Raw genomic sequence first — 26,219 nt, forward strand, 5'->3', positions numbered from 1 at the left:
TAGAGCTGCATTTCAACAGGCCCAGTAAGAGTTCCAAGAACGTGATTTAAGAATTCAAAAAATCAGACTAGCAGTTGGGCTCTTCTCTGTAGTTGATGGAGCAAATATAGGAGTTTGGCCCTGACTTTGGCAGGAGTGTGATATGACACAGTCCTCTTGCCTGAGTTGATGACCCATCTCAGTCCTTTAATCATAGTCCTTTAATCATAGCCAGAATTCCACTCTTGACTGTGATTATTATTTTCACATCATCTATTTAGTACTCTAGCTACTGGCTTTGTGGCAGCTCCAGACACCTGTGTCCCTGTGGACAGGACTCTCGCAGATTTTAGGGGAGTTTACACATCTCTTGAGGCAATACAGCAAATGGTAAACAGCTATTTATGTCAGGTGAAGGCAAACTGCTTCTGAAGGTCTAGACAGCAACTGAGAAAAATGCATTAGTCAAGGTTTTAATGCATATAATTTTCCAGCAAAGGTGTTTTACTTGCTCCAACAACGCATTACAAACTGCATTAGGAAAGACCTCGTTAGCATTTTACATCCTTTAATATGAAAGATCTCAAATTCTAGAATGCTTTAAAAAATCACCCAGGTCACATAGAACTGTGGGGAGAGGGGGCTGGAATTCTGATTTTTAATGAGTTCTGGTGATTGGGACCACACTTTGAGAAGCTGTGTGTGCTCTGTGGTCTGATTTCTCATGCGCAGCCCAGGGAGATGTGAGCCAGCTGAAGACCTTTAAGAGGGAGGGCAGACCAGTCAAGCTGTGGTTTTCCACAAACTAAATCCTCTCATTTTCAGATATTTTATTTTATTTTGTTTTGTTTCGTTTTATTTTTTCAGACCTTTTATTTTTTAACAGATACCTTTTTTTCTACATGATCTCTCACTCAGAAACCAAATATATAAATCAAATAAAAGTTCTCTTCTAGTTGAAGTGATCATGGGGGCCAAAGGTGATGTGCTCCCTATAGATTTCAGCCCTTTCAAGGGCTCATGAGCTACACACACACACACACTCACTAAGCTGTGACAGGTTTCCGAGTTGGACAAGATGCCCTTTGTCTGTCCCTAGCTTGGGGAGCTAGACATTATTGACTCCTTTAGCGTCTCACACAGATAGTAAATAGATACTGGATTAGTCATTGTGACAATTTTGAGGACACCCAGCAGCTTCTGCTTTGGAGGGATCAGGGAAACCTAAATATCAAACCTTTCAGCTTCTCATCAGCCCACATGCTTCTGGTTCCATTTCTGTTTAAATGCTTTATACTCTATAGAGGATAGAAGGTAGTCAGAAAGTTTCTGGCAAGTTCAAAATTAGAGACAGCTGATAAAGTGAAACTATTTCTCTGTGGAGGAAACTAGATGTTACAGAAATAACTCTTGCATTTTACTGTGGGCTGCCTTAAATCCATTTAGAAAGTAACTGCAGTGTAAATAATGAATAATACTAAATGAAATTATATGCAAATCAAATATATCCACTTAGAGCTAAATGACCTGGCAAAGGTTATGAAGGTAGCCATCATGGCGAAGAATAGTGTCTCCTGGTGCTGCAGGGGAAGGGGAGTTACAGGACAATTATCTGTTGTATAGTTGCTTGGTTATTTTTCCTTATTCTTCTACTATGAATAAATAAAAGAGTTCTGAAAGCAAACTGAAGCATCTTTCTTCGATTCTTGATGTGGAAGAGTATTGATCTTGATCTTTGGCCAATACAGAGCAAAGATAGGTTGTGGCAGAGTCCAAAGGAGCCCCTTGAAGTCAGGTCTTTTCAGTGCCAAATTAAGATTTGTTGTTGTTGTGCGTAAAGGGTTGATTGAAAATTAGTAAGAAAGAGATCGAGCTGTATCTCAGACATTTCATTTTCACACACCTTTAAAAAAATTTTTTTTTCTCACTTGGTAAAGTTGCATACACTTAGTTCATTCATAAAGCTATGGTTTTATGATAAATGCCTCAAGTGTACTTTATACTTTGCTTAAGCCAATTTCAAAAAAATTTTTATGAGTTTATTTGAGCCAAACTGACTGCATATGCGGGGGGACTAAGATCTCCAAAGCTCCACAGAATAACAGTTTTGCAGCTTCCTTTATGCATTTGAAATTAAGGAGGGAAGGCAAGGAAGATTGCGTAGAGGCCAGAGGAGGGGGTTGGGGGGATAACAGGATAATTAATAAGCTTAAGCTACATTTCTATGGGCATTGCCACACCTTGGTGGTATGGTACCTAAAATTGCAAGTCCAGATTTGTTTTGGAGGGTTATTTTAAAGGTTAGAAAGCCTTTTGAAGGTTAGATCTGTAAAACTAAATCTGTAATTTTCCCCATTTGGTAGTGGTTTTCGGTGGGTGAGTAAATGGGGAGTGTAGCCTCCATTATTCCATGAGGCCTCGACTTATCTCTGTTGGGATTAAAGAAGGGCCCAATAAATAGAACTTCTCCTTCTCCCCGAGGGAAAGCAATATAGAGACAGAGGAGTCAGGATTTGTAGATTAAAAATAGCTCCTTTATTACGAATGAAGCAGATGTTGAAGAATGCGGCTTATATCTGTGGGCAAACAGGTTTCCTGATAGTAGGCCTGAGAATTAGGCCTCCAAGTGGCAGGTGGTGCAGGAAACCACTAGCTCCTCCAAAGAGAAAGGGAAGGTGAAAGGTTAAGACAGTTATGAAATGGTCCTGGCTTACAGACCCTGGTTATCTCACCATAGTTTTTCCAGTGCCCCAAAGCCCAAAAAAATACCAAACTGCTTCATCTGTTAAGTTAGGTCTAAACAAGTTAGAAGTAGTAGTAAGCTGGGGTTCTAAGCGTCACTATGCTTCTCCCAAAAATATCCTGCAGAGCCTGTAAGTTTATTGTGGCACCCAGGGCACTGACCATAGTGCTTAGTTTGAAAAATACAGTCTCCTTCAGAACTCAGCAATAAAATTAAGTCACTCCTTATTCTCTTAGAAGAGTGAATGAATGAGGGAGTAGAAAAAGCCAGGGGCATTACCCTGATGGAGCGTCCTCCACATGGAAGAAAACGCTTTAGGAGAGGGAAAAAACTTGCTCTTATGCCCATCCCCACAGCATCCAGGTTTCAACTGAGTTGTCCCAGAGCTGATGTATTGTCCTAACCGAGGAGACCGGACAGTGTGTATTTAGAAGCTACACCTTTCTGTGTTCTCAGTACCGCGTACCTATTTGGAAGGGAAATGGAAAGTGAGGTGATACTAAGCACCTTCCAGCGGTGTGTAGATATAATACATTTTATAGCTTATCCTTTCAATTCCACATGCCCGAAGTCAAATATTATGAAGACTAAAAATAAACTTATTTTCATTAGACTGAGTTAGATGCAGACTGTCAATTCTACTGAGCCTCTGAGCACACAATTTTTCTTTGCTTATAGCTCTAAATGGAAGCACAGTCTGTAAAGAGAAAAATGAATAGTTGAACCTTTCATCTATACTCTGACCCCCAACAATAAAATGGCCACTCCTTTATAATGCAAAATTTCTATTAATAATGAAAAGTAATACACAGTGAATTTCTAATTACAAACAACTAAATATTTCCTGTGTGTGCCTCTGATTTAACCCACAGAACCACGCCCCATCTGCATTTATAACTTGATTGGTCAAGTGTGCATTTCAATCAGGTTGACCTCATCAGTAATATACCAGTATTAGCAGAACATAAATTGATAAACATGCAGAAAACTTAACGAAGTTGTCAAATATTTAATTTCTTTGTATTAAAACTTTATTGTACCATACTGAACACATATAAGCTTAAGAATTTGCAACTATGCCTGTGAAAACACTTTATTATTTTACCTATACACTCCCTCCCTTATCCCCCCACCCCCACCCCCCACGTTCCAAAAACAAGCATCATCCAGGATGAATTACTGAGGAATTTGCTCTGAATTACTCCTGCCTTCAGAGGAGGTGGTGTTGCGTAGAAGACCTGAAGTGAGGAGACTGGTTATGGCTAATACCGTGACTACCTGTGCAAGGAAGTGGGTTAGTCACTTAATGGGAGATGGCGGCAGAAGAACGCCTATTGGGGGATGTCCAGGGATCTTCAGAAGAGGCCTGCCGAACGGAACGCAACGCTTCCACCTTCACCTGCCATGCCGCAGATGCTCCCTGCGTCTTTGTCTTTGCTACTTTGTCAAGGCCTTCTAGCTATCATCTCTCTCTGCTCCTTTCCTACCCCACCAATACTTGGGTGTTGTCCTCACCTCTTATTCTCCTATTCAGTTTCACTCCTTCAGAGGTCATGACAACTTCAAAGAGCTTCCTTGGAGGCTCAGTTTCCTTGTCAATAAAATAGGGATAATTAATAATCTCTGCTTACTTCATGGAGTGATTATGAGGATCAAATGAGATGTATGTTAAAGCATTTTGTTAACTGCAAAATGCTACATAAATGTCAGGTGTTATAAATCATTAGCTAGTCTATTTCTCAGCTAAAGCAGTTTTTATTCATATTTTACTCACTCTCTGAACAATTCTTTGTCAAATAGCAAATGTAAATGCTGCTATTTTCTTCTGCTTGGATTATGGTGGTTCCTTTGCAACTTTATGATGTAGGCTGAATCTTTAAGTACTCCTTTGGCTCATATCTCTTCCCCTGAACACCCATGCAAGATCATAATCCATAAAACACAGAGGCAATAACTCCTTTTAATTGCCAGGAGTTCATCATTTGCTAAGTTCTAAATGCAGTCACTTAGACACTTGCCTTGAAAAGCCTGTCTCTGTTTATTCCATAGAGCCGAGACTGTGTGAAGCTGGGCCCTCCCGCCGAGGGAGAAGTCGTCCAAGTCAAGTGGCCCGACGGCAAGCTCTATGGGGCAAAATATCTTGGACTGAATGTTGCCCACATGTACCAGGTGAGTGGTGCCCAGTGTGCTGCTTGCTGAGACAGGAGAAGCTAGAGAGCAGAAAGCATATTCAGTGTGCTGCTCGATCAGTAAGCCACATCAAAAGGAGCACCTTTTATTTTATAAAGGAGGCAAAGATTTGATGTCTGATCACCCAGATATTGGAGTTTTATTACCACGTTTGACATTGGGAAACCCTAATAACATTTGATGAATGGTAAGGAGTATCGTTAGGCTGGTAAGATAAGCAACTGGATGGTAAGCTACTGTCCTTCGTTTTTATTGAACAGGAAGAGACTAATTGGCTTGTTTATCTCATCATAAACCAAGGCAGAGATAGCTATTCATCAGCCAGCAGCCCCTGAGTTGGTGGCTTTTGCCTGAGAGACAAGGCCCCCATTTGGCTCTTCACAAACCTAAACCAACAGTGCACTGGCACAGATGTGGCCAGTTATACACCTAAGCTTAAAGGATTGCTCATTTAATGAAAAGTACAGCAATCACTTGGACATTCTGTTCACTAGGGAACTCTACATTTTATTAAAGAGTATGTATACAATTAAAAAATGAACATTATCCCTATCAGTAATGAGATTGAGTTAAACCGTAATAAAGAAAGCAACATGGATAGCACACGTGAATTTATGTTCTTTCAGAAAAACTTTAAAAAAGACCAAATTTATTAGAACCACTACACTGTAGTACTTTCAGTGACATGATGGCAGAAATCAACATTCTCAGACTAAGCAGTAGAGTAAAAACAGGAGGATTGAAGAAACAGGAAAAAAAGCGAGAAGATTCAGGCCTGTTAAGTTAAAAAACAGCTTGAGAATGATAAGACCTCCAGTTTCAGCAGAGAAGTTGTTCAAAGACTGATAAGGAATAAGAGTTTAAATGGAAGAGTACATTCATTTTAAGACACAGCCTCAGGAACTGGAGCACAGTATAATTAAAAGTGTTCAAAGAAGTTTGGAAAACTTAGAACATTTTTTAAGGTCTAGAAAAACCCAAAAGTGTTGAGGGGGGGATGTTTACATATGCATATATTTGTGTGTGTGTGTGTGTGTGTGTGTGTGTGTGTGTGTGTACATTTGTGCCATTTTCCCCTTTTGATGACATTAAGATGTAGATTTAGGTCATTTATAATAGGGTAGATGCTCGAGCTGCTTTGCTTCAGAATGTCCAAAATTAGAAAAAAATCACAAGACAAGCTGATAATCCTGGAGACTCCTGGACGGAAGTATTATCACATCATTCACAAGAAAATAATTACCTTTGATTAAAAAATAAATGTTAAAGTGAAGCATCTCACATGGAAAAAAGCTGTCTGCTACATTAAAGGTATCATAATGAGGACATGTTGAAATTCAAGCTAATTAGAAATCAGTATGTTAACTTCAGTTGAATTTATGATGGCCTATCAACATAGAACTATGAGCATATTTATAGACTTAATGAAAAAGTTAAGACTAATATTAAAATTGTCTCTCAAGTACAAGTAGTTTAATATTCTTCATTAAACCAAGTGGCCTTTTGAGATCATTTTGTGTTTTGTGTCTGATTATTCAGGCTCACCATTGAATAAGCAGAGGCATTTATAAAAGTAGACATAACTAAAGTACTTACTACACAATGATAAATATCCTAAATACATGCATTTTTTCAACGTTTGTAGTAGCCCTATAAGATAGGTGTTTTTGACTCTTATTTTACAAATGAGGGCAAAAAGGCTCATTGAATTTAATAATTTAAGAGCATACAGCTGGTAAAGGGAAGGGCCAGGATTTGCTCTCAGCTCTGTCCCAACTACACTGAACAACCTGATTTTAGCCCCAAAAGTCCTGCATCACAAGAGACTCCTCAGTCCCGAGTGAACCAGGACAGTTGGTCACGGTAGCATACTCCCTTTGTAATTTATAATTGCCTTTTTCTCTTTTAGAATTTTCAAATGATCTAAAATACAAAAAAAGTAGGCACAAGTGGTTCTAACTATGCTATCAAATCATATAAATAAGATGACACCTTGGCCTAAGTAAATATTAAAGAAACTATTCTGGAAAACAAGGCCTGGAAGAAATGCCTTCCCATCTTGGCCTTCTGGAAAGTGACAGAGAGAGCTTTCCAGTGACTGAGACTGCATTCTGCCTTATTGTTTCAGCTTAGTCAAATGCAAGCAGGACATGGATAATAAATTTAATTATATATTTTATTATAACATTTTTTAAACTCTAGCACATTTTTTATTAACATCGCTCAGTTCCATGGTTTAACTTATCTTTTAACTAGAAGTGCAAGCATATTTTTATTTCTTAAAAGGGTTCAGACAGATAAATTAGGGACTTTAAGTGGTTCAGAGTTAGACCATATTAGATATTCTACCCTGTTTGCTCACATTTTGTTCTTTTCTCCTAGAATAGTTTGTGTAGGATCGAACCTGAGCAAAGAACAATCCCTTTGAATAGGGCATTTGATGAATTGCCCCCAGATGCTCTGGGTTTCTGGTAGCCAATGTCACTTAAACCGTCTCTGAGAAAATCTCCTAAAATGTTGGGGGGAAAACTGGTTGTGGAATTATTGCTGTCATTTGACTAGCTTCAAAAAAAAAGTTTTAAACATTTTAATTTTAGATAATAATATAGTTTTATTTATTATAAACTGTGGCTTACACATTATGAAGTTGAGAACCTGAGATTTTACTGGCCATTTGGTTGAATATGACAAAAGTAAGGTTTGAACATTTAAGCTCTGTGAGAACTTGAAAATTAGTTTTGGGGGAAGAATTATTATACAGGTGTCACTATATCGTCATTGGTTTTTTGTTTTTTTTTTTTCACAGAGCAACAATCCTTTCTTTTTTGTTGTCAGAGCCTCTTGAAGAAACGAATGGTACTGGCAGGCCCAACCTGTCTTAATGTTAGATTGGCCACAGTCTTACGTTCTGAGAAATTACTCGAGCAGCAGCTACTTTTTTTGTTTTTGCTTGGGGGAGGGGAGGGAGTAAAGTTTTCATTTCACATATTCCAAGACTCTAATTTTCAGAGATTTAGCTTGTATGAAAACATGTTTTGTTCTTGTGTGATAAGGTAAAGGCTTTTTCTTCCTTGGCTGTCAGCTGATTTCTTTGTTTATTCTGTTTCATCTTTGCTTTCTTTTTTTATGTAGTTAATCAGAACACTGACAAAAATTGCCAATGCTTGTTTTTTAATACATATCATGATGTTTTATTTTTCATTAGGTTGAATTTGAAGATGGATCTCAGATAGCAATGAAGAGAGAGGACATCTACACCTTAGATGAAGAGTTACCCAAGAGAGTGAAAGCTCGTTTTGTAAGTTCTGTCAAATGCCACTGGACCTGTCATGTGATTTCCTCATCTTCTCCCTCTGTTTCCCAAATCTGGCAAGGAAACATGCCGAGACCTTTGGGTTGATTTTGAAGAAAGCCAATGCAACTTGTCCCTTATCGAAACCAATTGAAAGCAACCCTCAGATTTGGCCCCAAACAGAGAAACCAGTGTAGGTTCCTTACTTTCTTTCCAGTGAGGTCAAGTGATGCTTTTCTGTGTTAACACTTATTGGCATACAAAAATAGTCGTTGAATATGTGCTCTGTCTATGCAAGGTACAGGGGACGTATGGGGGCACCATCAAGGCATGTACAGTCTTGTTAGTAGAGGCACTATTAAAGGGAAGTTGTCAGTAGATTAAAAAGATCTTGACATAAGTGAATGTCTAGTTTCCCATACCCTTATCATATATTGATATACTTTGCTAACAGTGAAGTTAACTGTTCTATCTTTCTTCTGTTTTAGGTCTAACAAAGACCTAAAAAACTGAATAACTTGTCAGAAGTTCATTAATGTATGTGCCAGTTCATAATTAAACCATGCTGTCACTTTTATAACAGAAGAAATAAAGAAAGCCCAAATACTAGTTATGGGAATACTAAAGCAATTTAGTAAAAAAGAAAATGCTGTCAGTTTTCAAACCCTTTACATACCATTAAGAGACAAATAAACATGGAAAAATAACCAAAAATGAAGTTGTTTAAAATACATATCATTCATAATAACTTAGTTTTCATGATTGTATCATAAAATATTTAGTGGACCCTGAAATGAAGTCAGTTTTACTCAAAATTGCTTCTACTGCATTTGCGAAATGATACATGCTGAACAGGAAAATTTGAATGAATGGGATTTTTCTGACTAAAATTTTTCTCTGAATAAATGCTACCCTTAGTTTTAGTTAGTTGCTTCCACTAACAAGACTGTGCATGCTTATGATACACTTTTCTAAGGATAGAGTTACCGTATATTGATTGGGAAAACCATAGGTTTCCTTAAATGCTTAGTTGTACATTTAGCTCCTTTCCTATCAGGTGGAATCGTAAGAACAGGCAACTGCATCAGGTGTGACTTTCCTTCTCAGCTGCATCCTAACAGGAAGGTTCTTCAAAGTAAAATAGTCAAGAGAGGAGTGATAGTAACAGTACTGCTACCCACCCACAGGGGCGGGTAGGGGACCACATGCCTGAAAATAGATTATCCACCAGATGATAAACTGCAGGGAAAGAGAAAATCAAATAATCCTATTGTAAAGACATCAACTAAATCGTAACAAACACTAACTAAAAGACTGAATAACTTGTCAGTGTTCTAGGTCTTGAAATCTCTTAAGAACAGCTTTTGTTTTCAAGATGGCTCCCTCTCATTCTGTGCTCCTATATTCCATAGATTCTCCCTCCTCTCCCCTCTCCTTCCTTTTCTTCCCTCCTCTTTTCTTTTATTTAAATTTTTAAAAAAATTTTTTTTTTTTTTAAGTCGCCTAGAGATTTTGAGGATGGGAAATGGAGTAGGTAGCCCTCTGGAAGGCTCTCAGGTCTTTGATTTTTTAAATCCATGTATGGTTAAGCATTCTGCCGGCCAGGTCTTATAGATTTCAAATGCTATTTCTTAATCGCATTAAAATAAATCTTTTTGCTTTCTGCTCTGATCACAATCTCTTTGTTCCACAGTAGATTTGACTCTAAACCAGAATGCCTTCTCATGTAGCTTTTTTTGAACTTCTGATTTTTCTAAGGTTCATTTCTCTGAACAATTATACCAACATTCAACATTTTTTTTAATTCTCATACAAAAATTTAATTAAAAAATGGCAATGAAAAATATATAAATCACATATATACTCTGAATATAACCTATAATGTCAAACAGTTGAGCCTGGTAGAAAATATCCTCAGGAACAAAGGCTCACAGTCACTAAATCCAGCTTGCCACCCCTGTTTTTATTGATTCAAAGACTTACACGCTCCTGTTGTAGCAAACGGCTTTTCCTTCAGGTTGGTATATAACCCTCTGGCCCTTTGTTGGTCTGTCTGTGACTGCTATTCTTTTTCCACTTGGTGAAACAAATCTAATTGGAAAACTCATTGATGGAAGATATTTTATGACTAGAGAAATCTCTTTGTGTGTTTTAAGGAGGGGTGGGTTAGCAGCCCTCACTGGGAGGCCTTCATGTTTTAATGGCTTGTGCTTACCCAGACACACGCTGACTTGGGAAGAAATTTTTCAAAAGAGTCAGCAGTCCACCTCAGTGATTGTGCGGGGTTCTTTTCCACTAACTTCAGAAATAGCCCTATTACCTTTTATTGTCTCACAGAATAACCATAGCAACGGTGCATAATTAACTAGAGCTACTGGTAAATCTATTTTATTATTGTGTGTTCGAGAGGCTGAGTTTTGCTGTTCTCACACAGTGGCAACACTTTCATAGATGTTTTATTTTCTCCTTTGATAACTTTAGCACTTATAAAAGGGCAAGAGTACTCAGAGGAAGTACTTTGACAAAAATGAATGAAACAAAAATCTTTTCTCGCAATAGCAGAGGGTACTCAACTAACCCACAGTCTTCCTGAGTGAAACAGGGTCCTGTCTGGGGAACCCCTGAGGCAGCCTGTTACCCTGGATAACCGTCTCAAAACTGGCAGGGAACATGCCCAGCTGTGCATTTGGGCCCATTTTTTAATTTTTAGGCTTCTTTGTAACTATTCCATTGTTTGTCTCTTCTTCACGATTGACTGTGTTTTCAAGCCCTAAAAGCTGGACTCTGCCTCTGTTGCCATCAGGGAAAGTGACCTCAGTGACACCGTAAGACGCACTGCATGTCGGTGTTATTTGAAGTGATCCACCTTGAAAACCAGTTTGAAGCACATTTTAAGAAGCAAAAAGTAGGGAATTAGGAAGCAAAAATAGTGCTTTTTAGTGTAGACTTTACCTGAGCATAGCAGAAGAAGCCTGTATTCCTTCCTCCAGCTAATATTACTGAGCAATGATCGAGTGTTGGGCACATTACTTGGTGTTGAGAACATGTATAAAATTTGGTACTCGGTCCCTAATATCCTCACCCTCGAGGGTTTCAAGGATCTCCTGATGGTGAGAAATTTACGTGCCCGGCATTCCAGCCACTATCCTCATTCTACTGCATTGACATGTAAAGGAACCCAAAAGAAGGTCCCTCAAGTCTGCCTGTGGTAGAAAACATGGAAAATCTTCCGTACAAAGACAACTGCCGATAGAGACCGAAAGGCATAAATGAATAAATGAGCCAATAAAGTGTGTTTGGGACCTGCAAACAATTCACTCTGACCAGAGCATGAGGTAGGATTATGCCAAGTTATCAGTAAGTCCAGTCTAGAGAGCTTGGATATTATCTTGAAGGCAGTAGGGCTCTTGAAAGATTATAAGCAGGGGTGTCATATAGTCAGAAAGTTTTTAGAGAACTTTCATCTAGTGAATCTGTAGAAAATAGCCTGGCGGGGGGAGACAGTGTAGCATTTGTTGAAGTGCTTTAGGAGAGGAATCGGGAGGGCCCACCTGCACCAAGAGTCCAGTACTGATAAAGAAGAAAGGATGGAGGGCTTCTTGTAGGGAGGGGTCTTGGAGAGAGTGGGTCAGGGAGCACTTTACAATGATGTTTAGGTTTCTGATCTGTGTAACTAGATGGGTGGGGATAGTTGTGTCATTTATGGACTATAGGGAGGACAGCAATGGAGAAGGAAGACTTTGAGCTCAATTTAGGATAGGTTAATTCGAAGTGCCCCTAGGATAAACACTCTGAGGTGCCTGCTGAGCAGTTGGACATGCAGGTCTCAGCACAGGAGGAGGTCTGGACTGGACGTCAGCATCCTGGGAGTAGATGCAGGAATTAAAGCCGTAAGTGTGGGCGTGAAGACTGGGGAAACATATGCAGGTAGGAGAAGGCCAAATGTAGAACCCCAGGGGTGTCAGAGTTGAGCAGATAGTTAAGAAAGGGGAACCCCCGAGACATCAGCAGTGAGCCCTCAGAGGAGAGAGAAGAGGCAGGAAGAAGGGCTTATAAAATGACAGAGAAAAGAGCTTCTAGCAATAGTTAGATGACAGTAGTCAAAGAAATGTGGGATAAAAAGGTGTCATAGGAACTAGGACTTGGGCAAAGACATATTCAAGGAGGTTGAGGGACAGAGGCTCGGAATAAATAGGAATAGGGGTGAATTACAGATGACTGTTGACAAATGTCTCAAAAACCTGGGTGGGCAGGAGCCAGAGGGAAGATGGAAAGTGAGGGAGATTTAAATGAGACTTTTAATCTCGCTTGTGTTGGGCAAGGTCGCTGGGGTGGGAGATCCTGAAGAAAATGGGACTAAATGGAGGCAGGAGACTGGAGCAAATAAGAGGACTCCAGAGCCGCCTGTGTGGGGCCCTTCCACCCTGGACTGGCAGCCTGGCCTCAGCACCCCACCCCCAGCACCCTACTCCCAGCCACCCAAATCAGATCTTTGTCCATTCTTGTCGTGGTTTAATGCCATACCCTTCTGCAGTGTAACACTGGCTCATTTTAGTCCACAGCCTCCGATATGCGGTTTGAAGACACGTTTTACGGAACAGACATAATCCAAGGGGAGAAAAAGAGACAAAGAGTGCTGAGCTCCAGGTTTAAGAACGAATATGTGGACGACCCTGTATACCGCACGTTTTTGAAGAGCTCTTTCCAGAAGAAGTGTCAGAAGAGACAATAATCTGCATGCGCTGCCGCAGGCAACAGAGCAGCTTGGGCTGGAAGAGGGAAGACGCAGGGGCAGCCGCGGGGCTGTGCCGTGTGTTTCCTTGCGGTAGGTGACGGGGCGGGTCTCTGATAGTGGAAAATTAGACTTCCTAGTGTTTGGTTGCCCAGACCACAAAATATGCATATAATTAATTGCATACAACAATCCGAAGTCATCCCCTAATCTTGCTTTCACTTGTGAGCAGTTATCCTTTATGATACAAAGGATTTTTCTACGTGAAATGAAATAATATTGACTCACCCACCAAATACAGCCACTGCCAGGGGAGGTGGGTCCTCACGTGTGGCTTAGACCCCTAGTTAGGAAACACATGGAAACTTCTCTCCCCAACCCCAGCAGGTGAGAGAGCCTCAGCACCCAGGTGGGAGGGTGATAATTTATATATTTTCCACAGTCAGGGAAGGACTCTCACTTATCTGTTTTAAATGGCAGTTTTTATAAAACATTTTTAAAACACAAATGGCATGTATGGTAATGAGATTTACCCTTGTGCTATCTATATTTCCCTGTACAGAACTTTTACATTTTTTTATATCCTTATTACTTTTGATTGTGTCTGATGAGAACTGAGTTGTTGGCCTTTGTGAAATATTTGGCTCTTGAGAAAGTATTCTTATGAATTGTATGGGAATTTTATATATTTAAAGAGGGAGATCTGGGGCTGTTATTTTTAAACACTTTTTTTCATAATACATATTCTGAGTAGATATTTATAAAATATGTTTCTTTCATTATGTGTTTGTAAAATTAGAGTTTAAATAAATATGCTTTGATGCATAGTTTTGAATTAATATGATTTTTCCTTTTTAAAACAGCCTGAAAATGTACTAGTGTTAAAAATAAAGATTTTCATTTTCTCCACTCTGTCTTCTGACTTGCTTATTTGTCTAGTTTTCAACCAGTAGAAAAACAAGTTTTGTTTGGGAGCTGGCTATCAAGACATCCTGGCCCCCAGGTTTGTCAGACTCTTCTTCTCTTGTAGACCGTTTACGTAACTGTGGACACATTGTCAAGCATTTATGGCATATCATTGGAGAAAAAGGCTTTTCCACCTGCCTGCAGTGCCAGCTGGAGTGTTTTCGTCAGCTCTTTCTTCTAGGCCTAGAAGAAATCCAAGCACCTAGAGACTGGAGCTCTCGGTCCCCAGTCACCATTAGAAGCTGCTGTACGGATCTTCCAATCCCTCCCCTCACTTTACAGATGAGAGCGGAGGACAGGCAGCAGAGGGATTGCCCAAGGTCACACAGTCCCCAGTGAGGCATTAGTTAACTGTGGCCACAGTGATGCTGCATAACAAGGGCAAAATGTCAGTGACCTGCCGCAAGAAGCACTTCTTTTGCTTATGAGTCTGTAGGTTGGCAGATCCAGACTGGGCTTGGCCGGGCAGCTGTGCTAACCTCAGCCTGGACAGCTCACATATCTGCTCCACGTGCCTCCTATCAGCCCACCGGACCCAGTGGGTAACCCAGGTATGCTCTCATGCCAATGGCAGAGGTAGAAAGCATGTGAGCCCAGCCAAGTAAGCATATTTCAGTCCTGTCTGTGATGTGTGACATGCCATGGGCCAAATCCCAGAGCCAGTGATTTGAGGGCATTTCACAATTTCATGGCAAAGAGTGGATGTATTGGGTTACTGGAGAGAGAGTAAAGATCTGAAACAGTCATGACAGAGCCACAGTTAAACCTCAGTTCTCTAGACCGCTTGCTGGCTGAGTGCTGAGTTTCCAGAGTGCCTTGTGGCTGAACTCTGAGCTGGGGAAGAGCTCACCAGCTTTATTTTTAAAGACTGAGCTCTCCGCATTCTCTACCAGTATAGTCATATATTTTATCAAGTAATCAAGCTTGCATTTTCTATCTCCGGATCTTGAATGGAACTGACCCACTCTCTCCATGATATGCCAGGAAAGTAGGCCTGTGTAAGGCATTAACGGGAATTAATCTAAATAGGATCATTCGTTTTGTACATGTTTGCCTGTCAGCAGGATTTCTGATTGGCTGCTACAGGGAGAAAATGTAGAGTTCTGTGTGATCTCAAATACAGCTGTTTTTTATGGTCTCACTTAACTAATGTTCCTATAACCAAGTACAGCTGTATATGGCCTTAGCAGAATAGTGCCGGCCGCAGGTTCACTTTGGGTCTTGAGAAAGGCACCTTTGTTCCACTGCGTTCTGCATAAAGTCGTTATTAGCTCTGTGACCAGACAGACCTTTCAAGCTTTTTCCCTTACTGTATGACACACCTCAATTGTAATTTTAATTTCTTTACGTTACACTAACTGCATTTTTAGTGTATATGTAGCATGAAATCAATTGAAGTCCTTCTAGTATTAAAAAAAAAAAAATGCTAGCTGTGATAATTCTAATATAATTCTCATTGCAAGCCCTTTCTCAGGAGATTAGAGGATTAGTAAAAACCGCCTGACATATTTTACAACATTTTAGTTCTTTTATGTGTGTTTGAAATGAGAACAATGTTATCCTTATCAGTTTACTTTTATTAAGGTACTTTTGTTTAGTTCATCTAGAGAGAAATTGAGAAGCAGCAGCCACTAAAATACCACATGCATTCTCAGAGTACATTAGAAATTGCTACTGGGTAATAGTGTATGAAAACATGAAGCTTCAGGATGCAAAAATATGTAGGAGTGAATGGGTCTGCCACTTCTCGCTGTACCTGTCCAATGTGTCTGTGTTTCTGTAAGTGACCTGGAGGTCTGTGAGTAATCATACTGACGTAGTATATGCTGCAAGATAACATTGTGCTTTATTTTCGCCTTTAAGTAAAAGATCAGAAATGAAACAATCTTCATTTCAGATATTAATCAGCCCCCTAAACTTGAAGCTTACGAGTTCCTGAGGCATTCTCATTACATGAAGTAATTGGTTGGTAGCAAGATTCAATTGTAATACTGACTCTGGAATTCAGATGGCAGTCATTGGAAATGTTAGCATTTCTCGCCTGGGGAGAATGATTCCTGGCCTCTGAGGAGGTCTGAACTCTCTATCAAGTGGGCTGACAATTTAGAAACCCCATGTTCTATCCTCAAAAGGTGCAGGTCTCCTTGAAGAAATGGAACTTCATCGGGAGAAGCTGATATTAATGATGTATTGAGCATCCATCTATTGTGTTTCCCCAGCCTGTTTGGTTCCTTACTGGCGTTTTACTTATTTAACCTCTCCGAGAAATTAGCAAAGTAAAAATTTATCCCCTCTTTAATGGAGAGGTTTGTAAAATCTCAGGTTCAGTAATTTTTGAATCCCTCAAACTTCTCAATGCATGAAGAAAAAAGAGAATTTTAAATCTGACCCAAAAAAAAGATATTTGATAAATGAGTCTGAAGCTCAAAAGACAGGTTAGCACTAGAGAAAGCATCATCTTTAATGGTAGATGTTTGAAAATTACCTTTTGGGAAGGGCAAAACCATAGGGACGGAAAGGAGATCAGTGGTTGCCAAGGACTGGAGGTGGGGAGGGGAGTGACGACAAAGGGTTTGAAGGGACTTTCGGGGGTGATGGAAATAGCGACCTTGGGGAAAGCATTTCAAATGGTTTTGGATGAGAAATCTATTAGCATTCAAATTGGTGTTCCCTATTGGACATGTACCCCCTCTTCTCTCCTTTCAGTATGTTCTTCTTTGTCTGTAGTTTTCCAAAGTTTGATAATTATGTGTCTTAACTTTGATTTCTTTGGGTTTATTCTGTTTGGTGTTTGTAGCTTCTTGACCTTTCACCAAATTTGGGGAATTTTTCAGCCATTATTTCTTGGAATATTTTTTTTAAACCTTATACCCATTCTTCCTTTCTGAAACTTCAATGACAGAAATGTTGGGTCTTTCGTTGTTGTTACACAGGTCCTTGATGATCTTTTATGTCTATTTTCTCTATTCTAATTGAATAAATTCTATTGGTCTGACACTGATTCTATCCTCTGTCATCTCCAAACTATTATTGAGCCCCTGAGTGAATTTTTTATTTTGGTTATTGCATTTTTCAGTTTTATAATTTCCATTTGGTTCTCTTTTATATCTTCTATTTCTTTGCTGAAATTCTTTTTTTTTAAAATCTATTTCAAGAGAATTCATAATTGCTCATTGAAGCATTTTTCTGATGACTTCTTTAAAATCTTTGTTAGATGATTCCAACGTCTAACTCATCTCAATATTGGTGTCTGTTAATTGTCTTTTCTCATTAAGTTTTGATTTTCCTGGTTCTAGTATGACAAGTGATTCAACTGTAACCTGGACATTTTAGGTATCATGTTTAGAAGACTTTGGATTCTATTTAAATCTTTGTTTTTAGCAGGCAGGCACCTTGTTTTGGTTTGGTGCTCAGGTCCTGACCCATTTGTGGGCAGTGGTTCCAATGACAAGTTAATTTTCAGGGCTCTTACAGTGCACTTTTGATCTGTTTGTGTGCTACTCAGAGGCCACTCTACAAACCCAGGTTCTATTCTACACTTTGGTTCAGTTCTCAAACCATTTGGTATGTTAATGTAAGTCAGTTTCATGTGTAGTCAGCTAGTTCCTGTGCAGGTTTAAAGAATTCCTTTTTTGAGCTCCCTGGTCTTCAAGATCCTCCTTTTGTTCTGTAGTTTGGAAGGTGTGGGATGCTGCCTCCCACTGCTGGGAAATCCCACTCAGTCTTCACTGACAGCAAGCTGGAAATGCCTCCTAGGACCTCCAGCTGCCACTAAGTTGGAGGGCTGGGGTGGACATCAGTCTCCACTGACACAGTGCCAAGGGGAGGGGGAGGAGCAGCACTGTCCTGGCTCACTCGTTGCCACCAAGTGAGGGGCAGAAATCCAAACTGCCCACTTCGTCTTTACTGAGACTATACAGGCAGGGACCATTCCTTATGTTTGCGGAGAGTATATTGTCAAACAGGTTTGTCTTGCTATGCTGCTCCATTCCGGGTCCTTTGACTAGAAAGAACAAGCTTTTCTTAGAGCTTTAGAATTCTTTTTTCCTGTATCTATTGTTAGTGGTTCCAGACTGTAGGCTTCTGCAGTTCCAAGTCTAGAATATGTGAGAGATGAAAAGCAAACCCAGACGACTCACCCCTGTCCCGAAATCCCTAACTCATCTGCTTGTCTCTTCCAATATTTCACAGTCCTCCAGCATTGTTCATTGTATCATGTACAGGGTTTTAATGATACGTAGCCAGGAGGAGCAGGGAGAACAAAGTCATCTCAATCTCGGCCAGAACAAGAAGTCCTCAATTTTTCTTTTAGATGGGAGAAAAGAATTTATTGTTAAGGGTTAGAGACTGATTTATTTAAAGTCAGATATTGAAGATCTAAGAATAATTGATGGAGGAATCCTGAAGGGGAGGAAGCAGATGGACAGCAGAGGTGGAATGGTTGGCTTTCCACAGGAAAGGGAAGATTTCATTCATAAAGACTGAATTCTTGATTATAAGAGTGGAGATGACAGATTATAGAATTGTTTCAGGAAGGGGCTGTCCCGGTGGGTTTGATATGTAGGAAAGGGTGTGAGAGAATTGAAGATACTAGAGAGAGTGTTTCTATCCATCACTCTGGGTTGAATAAGGAAGGTAGTTGATGTCAAAGAGGGGATTGACGAAGATACAGGGGAACCTAGGAAGTAGAAGGCTGTAAAAGACTGAATAATGCACCCTACCCCCATCGCAAGATGGCCACAGCCTAAGCCCCAGAACCTGCGAATGTGTCACCTTACATGGCAAAAGGGACTTTGTAGTTGCTATTAAGGACCTTGAGATGGGGAGCTTATCCTGGATCATCTGGATGGGTCCGGCCGAATCAGAAGGGTTGTCATAAGAGCGGCAGGAGGATCAGAGACAGGAGGAGACGCGATGACGAAAGCAGGGAGAGGTGAGGAGGGCCCGACACCAGGTCTCCTAGAATGTGGAAGGGGCAAGGAAACAGATTCTCCCCTAACGCCTCTTTAAGGAACCAGCCTTGCTAACATCCTGTCTTTAGCCCCGTGAAACTGATTTCAGACTTCTGACTTCCAGAAAGGTAAGAAAATACATTCCTATTGTTTTAAGCCACTAAACTTGTAGTAATGTTCTGTTTCCATGGGAAACTTAAGACAACTGCTAAACAGATATATCAGGAGGGAGGGTGAGAGCAGGCTTTCAAGGTCAGAAGCAGTGGTTGGGGGAGGAACATTCGATTAAGGTTTCTACAGTCGGGATTCAAGTGTTGACAAGGTTTAAGAGTGTGGTTATGGGAGTGGAGTGGAGCTTCAAGTCATTTCACTGAAGTAACTTGATTCTTTTAACTGGTTAGTTTTTTAAAGTTGATAATCCATGTAGCATAAAATTCACCCTTTAAAAAGGTACAATCCAGCGGCTTTTAGTACATTCAGAAGGTTGCACAGCCATCACCACTAGAGTTTTGATTGAACACCATTCATTCCATCTTCATATATTACAGCATTTAAAAAAATATTCTATTTGTTTTTGCTGCAGCTCCTGGAGACGTGAGAGTCCTAAGGAGAGTATTTTCATGAGAGTATATTCTTGAGTATGAAGAATTTTTCTGAACATATTAAACATACCTATTTAAAAAGACTATACACTGCAGCAAATGGAGACTTGCCTCCTCTTGCTTTGGCCAGGTTCGTGCTTGTGGTGGTGGTCGTGGTGGGTCTTTTCAGTAGCAGACAGATTACAAAGGGGTAAAGTACCCTCTGGCCACAAAGCAGCCTTGGAGGCCAGGCCCAGGGGCCTGTGGATAAGTGTGGCCTTCAGCTCGAGCAGCTGCCAGGAACATTGGCGCTCGGACCTTTTGCAGCAGCTCTTAGGGGAAAGATGAATCTAGCACACACTCAGCGAAGGGCCTCCCATATCCTACTAGTAGGAGGCCCGTGAATTCCTCAGTTCACTGCGCCTCGGTTTCTTCCCGGAATATTATGGGTAATCCATTCCTCTTCCCTCTCCCTCCCAGAGGGCCTCTCCTCTACTGAGTAGGTGCTCTTTTGCTCCCAGAGATGTTTCATAACTCATAAATCATTTAGCAGCAAACTTGACCTGACCTGAACTGATATAGGCTGTTTATATTCTTTATCTTTTAGTATAAATACTCAAACATGTGACTATAGAATATTCATGTGGGTTTTTAGATAATATATGATATTAGGTGAAATTACCTTTATAAAATCCTAAAAATTCTGAACTCATATAAAGTAAATCTAGCCCCAAGGATTCCAGGTAAGGAACTGTGGCCCTCTCATTTTATACCCACTGCTCACCCCCTGCTTCACAGTGCCTTATTCACCTCCATGGTCCCCGTGACCCCCCGCACATCCCAGACCCTCGTTGAGCTCGCCACTGATACCTATGCACTCACTGAGCTAGGGACCAATGATAACATTTGTCTTAGATTTGGGCACTAAATTAACATCACAAGGCTTGAGAGTTGCTGTACTGCTGACCAGTGGCGGTCATTCTGCCAACTGAGGTGAACTGTGAACACAGCAGGGCCCCGAGGAGGGAAATGGTGGCCCTGTGCCATTCTGGTGGCTGCCCATGACAGGGCCAGGTGTCACCAGAGGGTAGGAGGCTCTTCCAAAAGGCAGACTCACTGCAGGCTGCTCCTCGCTTTCCTGACTCCGGAGAGCAAACAGGTTCTGCCTTGTAGCTACAAAAAAGAATGGACTGACCCACCCAGGTAGAGGGAACATTTCTTTTTTTGCCCTGAAACAGAGATTTGACTCTAGGGAGGCATTGTCCGAGGCCTGCGAGACTGGAAGTTGAAATGTCTGCTTAGTCTGTGGAGTGCCCTGCATCAAGGCTTTGAGGCCACCCCCTGTGGGCTCTCAATGTGTGACTTCACCGTGATATGCTTATCAAACTATTTATTTCATTTTTTTCCCCTCAAAATCAAAACCATAATGAGAAAAAGGGCCCCATAATCATTTCTGCACATTTTGGTAACAAAATGGCTGTTGATGATAATAAGAAAAACTGCTGTTCATAAATTTTCACCCTTTGTTGCCATTTATAAAAGAGGCCTTATGTAGCGAGCTCATTAGTAGCTGAACTTTATTTTGTCAAAGGAAATAGAGTCAAGAGAGATTATGTTTCATCTTTAATATGGCTGTTCAACAACAATGCCATTATCCTGAGTTTCAGATAAATTTAATTGAAATTTAATGAACAAAATAGTTGTTTTATGCAATTAGAATCCCATTTAATGGGTTAGAAAATGAATAGAATAGGAAATGCAGTTGACTTGATTTTCCTCAAGACTGAGACTCGGCCTCTTTCTGCCTCTGGGTTTTCTAACCCTACTGAACAAGAGACTAATATATTTTTAGAATTTAAGAAGGTTTTCGACTGTGAAGTTTTTGTCCCAGGCAGTAGGAAATGCCTGGGACCTCCAAGAAACAGGGAGGCAAGAGCAACTGGCCATTGGTGTCCAGTTCCAGAGAAGAAAGGTAGAAATGCTCTTCCAGGCCACTGTGCCCAGCCTTGCACACCTGACCCCCCTTCCACTCTGAGGTGAGGACGTGGTTATTGAACAGCATGTAACAAAAGGTGTAGAGCTTCTCTCCATCACTCAGTAACTTGGCAACGTGGCTTGTGGGTCAACATTGGAACCTCAGCTTCTCCATTGGTTCAGTGGGAATAACAGTACCTGTGTTTAAGCGTTCAGTGAGGGGATGTACATATAGTATTTGGCACATTGCCCAGCTTAAAAAGTAGGAGCTACTACTGTTATTAGTATTACTGTCCTTTACCATCATCACCTTTGTCTTTAATCTTACAGCTTCTTGGGACCTTGATGTGATAAAGACCATACAACTCACCCAACTTAGGTTGGTGTTTCTGGTCAACAATAAGCATTCCCAAGTATTGTCCTACTCAACTGGAGGAAAAGATGAGATGAAAGTAAAAGAACAATTTGCTTAGGGAGCTGGGAAAGTTGGCACTTTCCTTGGAGAAAAAAGCAGAAACTAATAAGGCTTGACATGGGGAAAGGGCGAGGTGACATGAAAAGCCTGCAGAGAGGGTCACATAAAATTCTTATCAGTCTTCCTATATGCAATGTGAAGAAATTAGAGCCATTCCTATGGACCTTTCCAGCTTCGAAGTGCTTATGATTCTGCAGCTACTATGGGCTCTTCCAATTAATGGACCACATTCCAATGATCCAGCCCTTGCCAGCAAATCCTGACTTGCATGAGAATTGCTGAAGCTTCCTGCTGAGTGTTTCCTACTAGCATCAGTGATGACTCAGTGCTAGAATGTGGCTTCCTGAGACACAGCAGAGGTGAGAATGAGGACCGATGGGGTTTGGCACAGCCTTAGTAAACATAGCCTTCCCCGTGCAGATTAGCTCTCACCAAGGTGAGACAAAGGAAAATCAAAGAAAAGGATTATTCATGTTCCCCTTGGTCTCATCAGACCATAGGTTTAAATGGGTTCTCAGTGAAGATTTAAAAAACAGTATTACTTTCATTTTAACTACAAGATGCTATTGCCATATTCTAGTCTCCTATCAAATGCTCCCCAATTATTTCTGGCAGTTACCAAGAGATATTTCACATGTAGTCATATCCAAATCCTCCTGGTTTCCACATGGTGACTGCCATTTTGCTCTGTTCCTTCTCCAATGTAACTTCGGGAATGTCAGCTTCCTCAGGTGTCCTAGGCTGAGTGAGCAGGCCTTTCTTCTGTATCCTGCTGATAAAACTGAAGCTACCCCATACCATACCCAGAAACCAATGTGGGTGATGCCACTGTTTTAATGGCTACGGTACAGTGATGTCCTGCTGGTTCCAGTGTGGCTAAATTTGGGGATTGTAGAGCTAGGCCTGCACCGTGTTCTCGGCGGAAGTTGACACCCATCGACATTACCCTGAACCAGCCCTACACTTCTCTGAAGCAGGAAGAATTGTCATCTTGTCCTGTGCCTCCTTCTGTGCCTGTGCTTATCTTGAATAGCGAAACTTCATGCTTTTAACCTCTCAAAGAAACTGTTTGTATACACTGTGTCTTTTGGGTTTTTTGTTCGTTTGTTTCTTGCAGTCCTTGCTTTCACAAGGGATTAGGGCTCTATCCGGCTGAATGTTGGAGGCTCTTAAGGACATAAAGAACAAAAGTTCACTCAGATTACTTCAGTACTGCTGGTCTTACTTTGGGGATAAGAGGCTGCAAAACTCAGCCACAAAGCTGAGCATCATGGAGATGAACCCGGCTGGCAACAGGAATGTTCTGAGTGGGACCTATTTCTCCTGTTGGGTCCTCACCCTCAGTTCGCTGGTCTTTAACTTTTTCTACCATCTGCAACCGCCTCTGTCACACAACATTGTATGGCCTTTGCTGCCACAAGGCTTTTGCTGCCAGCTTCACCCTTTGTTTTTTTTAGCTTCTGCTCTCAATACCACTGACTCTCTTCCCAGATGTCCAGACCAAATCATTAGTAGAAAATAAGTTTGGTGAGGACATGGATTTTGGTCTCTTTTGTTTTGCTATATCCCTAGGACTTAAAAAACTGGTTCTACAACTTAATAACTGTGTAGCCTTGGGGCAAGTTGCTTAGGCTTTTTGCTCCTTTTTTTTTTTTTTTTAACCTTCAAAATGGGGATGATAATAGCTGTTAACTTATAGAGTTGTTAGAATAAAATATTTATAAAGCACTTATATTAGTTTCTGACTAATATATGTTCAATAGAAGCACTTGTTAAATAAAAGATAAAGTATCTACACATAATGCTCAATAAATATTTGTTGAATCAATTCAATACATTTCTTGAAGAATCAAACTGACTTAATTAATTTTCTTTTTTTCTATTTGAGAGCTCTTGTTCAGGCTACTGCACATTCTCCGTTAGCCTCTATTGACTACCCCTGAGTCAGGTTCTCAGTCTAGGCCATTTGTTGGACTAGGAGGTTGCAGTTTTTTGTTACCAGAAAAATGACTTACATAGAAGGAACCCCTACAAGAGGGCTCTGGAATTGGTAGGTATTCTGGGGAGTGCCTGTCTAGTCAGATGAAGACCTCACACCTTACTCAGAGTCATCGCTTCCTCCGATGACTAGGTTATTGTTTACAGATTTGTACACCAACTCCTTCTCAGAGCAATTCTTTCCTAGCAGAGTTCTCTGTTCTTCCTGCTGAGGTGAGTAGTGGTCTCTCCCCTTGACTGGCCAAATAGGCTGTCTTTTCTTGCTCTCTGTGGTAAATAAAACGCTGAGTTATACAGCTCCTTTCTCTTTCTACCTGTCATTCTTTGACCTTCTTTAGCTCAGGGACCTTCAGGTCCTAGAAAAGTGGCCTCCTCTACTGTGCGCTACTGTGCATTCATACACATATACCTGCATTTTTATGTCAAGGTGCTCCCTCTCTGACTTAAAGCTATTTGGAATTTATATTTTCTAGCTAAGAGGCCACCTGAGAGCCAGGGATAATATTTCTGGGGCTGCCAATCAGATAACAAGCAGAGCTCTTTATTATTCTTTCCTTCCGGCTCCTAAGAGAGGTAAGTTCCACAAGAGGTCCTAAGTTATCAGGAAGGAAGTTTTTCAATTTAATTTTTTCAGGAAGTTCAGTCCCTTAAGTCCCACAAGCTGAGAGTGTAACAGTGGAGGGAGCTGGCAAGGGAGTCTCCATTATGTGAGTTGGCAGACCAGGTAACGATGGCAGAAGCGAGGTCCATTAAAGGCCTCGAGGAGGAGAGGCAGGGGTGAAGAAGCTATTAGCTTAGGCAGTGGCAGACTTGATGGCTGCTGTCTGGATGGATAAATTGTTACATTCCAGGAACTGGCATTTGATTATCCTCACCGCGAAGCCTGGGAAACACCTCCAGATCACTTTCATGCCCTTTAGCACACTGGTGCTCAAGCAAGTTACGTGTGCCAGTATCACTTAGAGAGCTATTTAAAAATACAGATTATTGGTCCACACTCCAGACTTTATAAATCAGAAACTCTTGGAGTTGGAGTCCAGAAATCTTATGATTCTTTAATCCTCCAAGATGGTCCCGGCATAGCCCATCATGGGCCAGTCTGGGCAATGTGTTGGGAATGGATCCAATCCTGTTAGATCGAATGCTATTCTGGGTGTATCATAAGAGCAGAAATATTGCCACTTGGAGAAAGCATGGACCAAAAGAAAAGCATCAACTTTGGCATTCCAAGACCTGGGTTGTAGTCTTGTCTCTGGTATGAAGATGGACTACTCTGGATAAGTCAGTCACCCTCTTCGGGTTTCTCATTTGTAAAGTGGGAACAGTAGCACCTGCCCTGTCTACTTTATGTGTTTTTTTTTTCAGGGACCAAAGGAAATAAATATATGGAAGTGCTCTGAGAACTGGAAAACAGTATTCAAATATATGACATATAGCAATACAGAGAATGATGCTATTTGTGTTCTCTGACGAATTTGTAGTGAATCCTATGAAACAACCCTGTGTGAATGCCTCTTCTGATTCTGCCCCATGTACACAGTCAAGGGGAGAGACCACTACACACCTCAGCAGGAAGAACAGAGAACTCTGCTAGGAAAAGTTTATATTTAAACTCTTTACACTTCTTTGGGCCAACAAGTATCAATTACTAGCCAAGATATGGAAACAACCTAAGTGTCAATCAACAGAAGAATGGATAAAGAAGATGTGATACACACACACTGGAATATTATTCAACTATGAGAAAAAGGAAAATCTTGTCATTTGCAACAATATGGATGGACCTTGAGGGCATTATGATAAGTTAAATAAGCCAGACAAAGACAAATAAAGCATGGTATCACTTATATATAAAATTAAAAAAAAAAAAGTCAAACTCATAGAAACAGAGAGTAGAGAAGTCATTACCAGGGGCTGAGGAAGTGATAGAAATAGGGAAAGCTTGGTAAAAGGATACAAACTTTTAGTTATAAGATGAATAAGGTCTGAGGACCTAACTGACTACATGACTATAGCTGGTAACACCCTATTGTAAATTGAAATTTTCTAAGAGTAAAGAACTTAAATGTTTTTAACAAAAAATAAATGAATATGTAAGGTGATAAATGTGTTCATTAACAAGATGGTAAGAACACATTTACAATATTTACATGTGTCGAATCACCACAATGTATAGTTTGAATATCTTACAATTTTATTTGTCAATTATACCTCAGTAAAGCTGAAAAAAGAGAGAGAGAAGCAATTGCTGGACTCCCAGACTAAGGTGAGAGAAATGAACACATGCATTTACTTCTGTCCTTACTCTAAAGGTTAGTAAAATTACAGTAACATAAT

The 26,219-nt window shown here is 40.5% G+C and overlaps 1 protein-coding gene across 3 annotated transcripts in view; it reads left to right on the forward strand.

Annotated features, from left to right (window-relative positions):
- KDM4C (lysine demethylase 4C) overlaps window positions 1-13,845 on the forward strand; it is a 335,813-nt gene extending 321,968 nt beyond the window's left edge. For all 3 annotated transcript variants that reach the window (XM_016161837.2, XM_016161838.2, XM_016161836.2), the window contains exons 20-22: window positions 4,772-4,891; window positions 8,118-8,210; window positions 12,760-13,845. In XM_016161837.2, the coding sequence (XP_016017323.2) occupies window positions 4,772-4,891; window positions 8,118-8,210; window positions 12,760-12,936 (390 nt within the window). In that variant the 3' untranslated portion in view covers window positions 12,937-13,845. The remainder of the gene's footprint in view (window positions 1-4,771; window positions 4,892-8,117; window positions 8,211-12,759) is intronic.
- Window positions 13,846-26,219: the final 12,374 nt, after the last annotated feature.

This window comes from Rousettus aegyptiacus, unplaced genomic scaffold (assembly GCF_014176215.1).
Source record: "Rousettus aegyptiacus isolate mRouAeg1 unplaced genomic scaffold, mRouAeg1.p scaffold_m13_p_3, whole genome shotgun sequence".
Classification (NCBI taxonomy): domain Eukaryota; kingdom Metazoa; phylum Chordata; class Mammalia; order Chiroptera; family Pteropodidae; genus Rousettus; species Rousettus aegyptiacus.